Source organism: Pteropus alecto, unplaced genomic scaffold (genome assembly GCF_000325575.1).
Source record: "Pteropus alecto unplaced genomic scaffold, ASM32557v1 scaffold1620, whole genome shotgun sequence".
NCBI classification, from domain to species: domain Eukaryota; kingdom Metazoa; phylum Chordata; class Mammalia; order Chiroptera; family Pteropodidae; genus Pteropus; species Pteropus alecto.
This window is the reverse complement of record NW_006429651.1, coordinates 16385-22865: the sequence shown is the minus strand read 5'-3', so window position 1 is coordinate 22865 and position 6481 is coordinate 16385. Positions and strand designations below refer to the sequence as shown.

Here is a 6481-nt window from a genome sequence, read left to right as displayed (position 1 = left end):
ATAACATTGGTGCCCAATTTGAAATTTCTTGGTGTTCAGGAGTCAGTGTAGGTAGCAATGAGTTTTTTAATGTCTATGTTTCTTATTTTAAGAAATATAACTGAAATAAAACTGCACATTAGGTTTCACTGGCCCAATAATGTAAAATTGCTTTCCTTTGGGTTGGAATAATCATAAATAAACTAGCTAACACAGACAACACAGATTTGTTCATGCCAATGAATTTTTTTTTCCCTTAATGATGCTTTATTTTTTTCATGTGATGAATTTGATTCACAGGATATCTATACATATATAGGTTTATTTTTTTGATATGTAAAGTGAAAAAAAACCATTATTTGTAGTTTAGTAGAGATTATTAAACAAAAATCCACAAGTGACTATTACAGTAAATTGGTAAACATGATAAATACTTGGTAAAAATTTGGAGTTCCAAGAATATTCTGTTCTCCCACTCAAAAAAAAAAAAAAGAGGCAACCAATCAATGAAAGTGCAAAACTCGCCTCTATAAGTGTCACTGGTACCTGAAATACTGGTTGTTGAAATGGTCATTTGTGGTAAAGTTTGCACTCTTCAGACTCTAGTTAAAATGCAAATGTCCTAGGTAGCAGGATCACACTGAAGCAAGAATAGCTGGGCACAACGATATTTTAAGGGAGGAAATGGAGAAAAAGCTAGCTGGGTCATAGAATTGGTGGAGCCACACACGTCATGTGCCTGTGCTTTCCCGAGAAGAAATGCCTTCACTGTCCACTCTGCTTTAATTAACTCCAACACCTTCCCTCTCTCCCAGTTTCCCATTCCAGCGTCTAACGAATATAAAGGCAGATACGTTACCTGATTACAATGTGTGAATCTAAATTATAGATCATGATACACATGACTTCCTACTAGCCAATGACATATTAGTAAAATCTCTTTTTGAGCCTTCATTTAGAAACAGTTTTTTTTTTTCACCTTGATAAAGTGGCTTTCTTTCTATAGACTTCAGAGTCTTTATTTAGTATCAAATTGGACTAAATAATTTCTAAAATTCCTGTTGTTTATACCATTCTGATTCATTATGTTACAAATCCTACACTCATTGCTAGTCATGTATCTGTTAGTGAATATTAAATTGCTCCTAAAGTTTCTCTCTCCAATAATTTAAAGAGAGATCTATAAATTCTATGAGAGCTTAATTTTTGCTAGAATGACTATAATTATGCTTGAATTTGTCCATCTTCTGAATTGTTTACCAATTTTATTTTTTGATTGGGGGGGACTCTTCTTTCAATAGATATTCTAAAATAAATTGTTTACCAATTTTATTTTTTGATTGGGGGGCGGGACTCTTCTTTCAATAGATATTCTAAACGAATGTTTATAATTGTCATGTATTTACTCCATATGGTATCGAATGTGTGTTAAATTATTGAATGAATGGAGAAAATGCTAGTTGTAAAGTAAAATGATTAATGTAAACATAATTCCAATAAAATTTTCTGACCAATCTATAAGAGAAATACAGGCTAAAAATTATGCTAACATTCAAAACTGCTTCTGTTGTTACCTGAATCCTATTTGTGAAGATATAAAACCAAAATAGGAAGAGAAATTGCAAGCATAGAAGTCAAAATTTTCATTCCTACCTGACCCTGGGAAAGATTTTCTCGGAGACATTAGTGGCTCAAGGGATGAGTTATTGGTAATGACTTATACCCAACTTGTAATTTGAATTTATTCAGAGTGTATTGAAAAACACTCCAAAAATGTTTTGGAGTGTTTTTCAATACACTCTGAATAAATAATTACAATATTACTATAAGAGAAAACTACAGAGAAATAGTAATTTATGTAGGTTCATACTCATTAGAATCTTGGGATTGGCACAATGTGATTGTATCAGTTTATTTTGAACTGATTCCTTTAGGTGATCAGGAGTTTATTCTCATGGAATTTTTGCAATCTGGATAACTTTATTTCAACCAGATCAGTTGAAAATTAATAAAGATATAAAACAATGACATAATTCACAGACTTTGATGTCTCTGTGATATTTTCCCAGTCTGAATTGTGTTTTGTACGGTCCTTTCCACAAAATTACTACTGAGTGATTGCTAAAAATTTTTTTATATCTAGAATAAAGTGGCTAAATTACAAAGCCCATAAACAAAATCATTTGGACAAGATATAATGAGTTGTAATAGAGTTAGATCAAGTAGTTAGGTCTAGGAGTTGGAAAATGATATATCATGAAAAACCTGGTAAGCATGGAATTTACCAATGTTATTTATTTGCCCACACATGAAAACGAACAGAGTAAAGATGAAATAGTAATCCACTCTTTCTTCTCATTTACCAAATATCCAATTATTTACTACAACAAAAAACGTTGTAATTATATAAGATGATAGATGTGTTGACTAACCTTATTGTGCTGATCATTTTCAAATATATGTTTATAAAGCATCATGTTGTATACTATAATCTTATATGATGTTATATGCCAATTATATTTCAATAAAGCTGGAAAAATACTAGTGAATAAATTTTCAAGAATAAAATCATATAGCTAGTAAGTACTCTTTGACACGAGAACGAAATTACAAAAATATAATGAAATATCTTGTAACGTCTCAACTGTATGACAATTAACCACTCTCTGCTAAATGACTCATAGATTAAAAAAAGACATCATTGGGAAGATAGAAATATTGCTAAGTGAACTATAAAAAGTTAGCAGCTTTCAGCTAAAGCAGTGTTTAGGTAAAATGTATGAATACTTAATATGACAAAAAAAGTAAGAGTGAAATAAATAATCCAAACTTCCATTTTTAAAAGCTAGAAAAGAAGATAAATAACTTCAGAAGTTCTAAATCTTTGAAATCTAAGTGATGCAGAAAGTGTTCATTTTTTTCTAGACCTGAATTTGTGGATCCAGGGTTGCAGATCAGAGGGAGGAAGTGGGACCCTATGGCTCAGAGAACACAAACTAGATCCACAAATTGAGGTCTCGGAAAGAATCCTCATGCTATTCCTCTCTCTTCCCATTCTCACGCCTTCAGAAGAACCTTCAGAAGCACATTATACAAGCACATTCTCAAGAAACGGGGCAACCACTATCATGACCCATAGTTTCTGGTTTTACCTAGAAAGTAGGGAGGAGTACAGAAGGGTTTGTTTCTTAAAGATTCTTAGTCCCAAAAGATAGATGGAAATAACAGTCTAGACAAGACACTGAAGTGAGAACATGTTTCATCCTGTCCACGGTGAAAAATGATATGAGCACACCAGCTCCCCAGGCAGGCCAAGGGGGAATTTTCATTTAAAACATTGATCCTCTAATGTTTTTACAAATCACTTAGGATTTGGTTCAAACACCAGTTTGATATCGCAGATTCGAGGTGCCGAATCATAGCAATCTCCATGGTAACGTTGTTGCTGACAGACCCTGGACCACACGCTGAGGGGCCGGGGCCTAGACTAACAAGAGTAGCTCATTTTTTTTTTTTTTTTGCCTAGAACTTAGAGTTTTAGTTGAGCTTCTTGAGACATGTCCATAAAGAATACGAAACTGATCATCAAAATGCCAAGACACTTTAGCCAAAGGTTTAGAGTTACGGTTTATTAGAAAGTGGAGGCACTGCCCACTCACTACCCATGTTTCGTCTGAGGATCTTCTTCAATGCGCGCTTCACATCTTTGTTCCGTAGGCTGTAGATCAATGGATTAAGCACTGGATTTACAAAGGTGTAGAAGACAGCTATTATTTTGGATTCCTCGACAGTCTTATCTGTTGGAGGTCTTACATACATGCAGAAGAGCGTGCCATAAAATAGAGTAACGGCCATCATGTGGGATCCACAGGTAGAGAATGCCTTGCGCCTTCCCTCTGTTGATTTGATCCGGAGGATGGCGGCGATGATGAAGGCATAGGATACCAGGATGATGGTGAGGGAGCTGGAGAGGTTGAAGCCAGCGGATATGAGCATGGCATGCTCTTTGATGTAAGTATCAGAGCAGGACAACTTAATGAGTGGCGGATCGGCACAGTAGAAGTGGTTGATGACATTGGACCTACAGAAAGTCAAGCGGAAGGTCAGGATGGCCTGGAACAGCCCATCCGAGAAGCCGTAAACGTAAGGGAATGCGGCCAGGCAGATGCAGACCCGCCTGGACATTTTCACACTGTAGCGCAGGGGATTGCATATGGCCACGGAGCGGTCATAGGCCATGGCCGCCAGCATGTAAAACTCAGAGAGGAGCAGCGCGATGAATATGTAACACTGTGTAAAACAGCCTGCAAAGGTGATGGTCTTCTTCTCTGACAGGAAATTAGTCAGCATCTGTGGGATGGCGTTCGAGGTGTAGCACAAGTCAACAAAGGCTAAATTAGTGAGGAAGAAGTACATGGGCGTGTGAAGACAGGAGTCCAGTCTGATCAGCACCACCAGGCCCAGGTTGCCCAGGACGGTGACCAGGTACACGAGCAGAAACAGCACAAAGAGGAGAGGCTGGAGTTCGGGACAGTCTGTGAGCCCCAGGAGAATGAATTCTGTGATTGCACTGTCGTTCCTGATGGGCATTTTCTGAGAGTCTGCTCTTGAAACAAACGGAAACAGGGCAGACGTGAAGGTGCAAATCATGTTACTGATTATTGAAATGATTTTTCCTCTAAAATTCATATATTGTTCAAAAGCGAAACTACTGTAAATCTACTTTGTATTTTTACCAAGTCATTATATCACTTGCCTTTATATTGAATTACTATATTATTTTTATCTTACCTACACTTATATGTATAGTTATACCTATAGATAACTATTTTTACACCCATACGTATGTCTATATATACAACTGAGCTATATATCCCCTATCTCTCAGCACTATTTTTTTTTACCATCCAAACTCTTACTCATTCTGTAAGGTCCACTTGAAAGGCCCATTATTCATGAAGAATTTCTTACTCTGCTCCCGTCATACTCAAGATTGAATTCATCCCTTCCTACCTTATGCCTCCAGTATACCCTCTATACCTCTAACTTATTGTCCAAAACATCCTGTCATTATTACGCACCTTCTTTCTACTTACATATTATTTCTTCAGAGGCAGGGAAAAATTCCAACCTTTTTATACTGTGACTTCAAAGCACATATTTATATAGCATATATATATTTTAAAAATAGTGTAGCATAAAAGAATGAATTACTTGCAGTGTTTTCCTCACCTCTGGATCCTTATGGAGCTTTTTATAATGTCATAAACTTAGGAGAATTAAGTGCTTTTTTGAACCTGAGTGTACAAAGCAATTGTTTGAGCAGTAGATTTACATTTTGTCCACAGGGACATATATAAATTCCATGCCATGAGGAACTACAGAAGAAGAAAAGTTGTTTACTAACCTTTTTTAAAAAATGAGTTTCTGTTTATAGGAAGGAGCATGAATGGGGTTATTTCCATCTTTTCCTGGTTTTATCTTTTGTTTTCTGCTCTCGATGTTTTCATTGTTTCTTGTCCCTACTCTTCCCTTCTTTTCTTATGTTATTAAACAGCCCTGAATTGTTTTTTGCGTGGTTACCATGAAGTTTATGTAAAAGAAAGTTTCGATCACACAGTAGTTCTACTTGTGCATGTACCTTATCTCCACTGTAAATTTAAACCTTTACCCCCTCCTCTGTTCTGTTTTGGTTGTCTCAAATTATCCCTATTTATGCTCTAAGTATTTTTCTGCCAGGGCTGCTCTAATGTATTAGATGTCTAAAGAGTCAATATTTTTGTATTTAGAGTCAGAATTTCATGAATCTAATCCTGGTCAGTGATTCTGACTCTGGCTACACCAGTTATGAATTCCATGATTGTTGCAAGGTATTTAACCTGTCCTAGTCTTAGTTTTCTCTGCATAAAATGGGAAATGCCATTGCCAAGAGGAATAAAATACTTAAATCATTTAAGTACTTAGAAAAAATAATTTGCATTAAGTAGGCAAGTAATGAGTGCTGTAAGATGTAGAGTTAAGACTTTCCAAAGCTGACCTCTACTTTGCCTACAGCCACTGAGAGAAAGACATGTCCTCTTTCACAGCTAATGCACATGGTTCGTGAGCCCTACTGATTGGCAAAGTCCAAAAAATACAGCTGACCTTTAAGAGTGGAAAATGCATAGAATATGTGGCTCTTGGCTTGAGACTAATACAATTTCCTCAACTCAAAATAAAGTAAAAACACCAAGACTTACTTCTGGTTCTGATAAGTATTTATTTTCTCAAGCTCTGATTAAGGAAGTTTCTTGATGCCCATTTAAGTTGTAAAATGCAGCTGCTTTTATATCAGGATGTGGGGGGCAGGGAGCTATTCCTTAGGAAATCTCAGGAGTACTTAAGGGTTGCAGCAGTGAGTGTTACATTGGGAATCATCTCTCTTGGGTTTAATTGGAATGTGCTGGATTAGTAGGTAATCATATGCCTTAGTCACATTTTTCCTAATTTTGAATTCATCATT

At 36.1% G+C, this 6481-nt stretch overlaps 1 protein-coding gene across 1 annotated transcript; it reads right to left on the bottom strand.

Moving 5' to 3' along the window:
- Positions 1 to 3600: 3600 nt before the first annotated feature.
- LOC102891805 (olfactory receptor 5M11) lies at positions 3601 to 4569 on the bottom strand. Its single transcript, XM_006904020.1, has one exon. It carries the CDS (start codon positions 4567 to 4569, stop codon positions 3601 to 3603), a length of 969 nt encoding a protein of 322 aa, XP_006904082.1.
- Positions 4570 to 6481: the final 1912 nt, after the last annotated feature.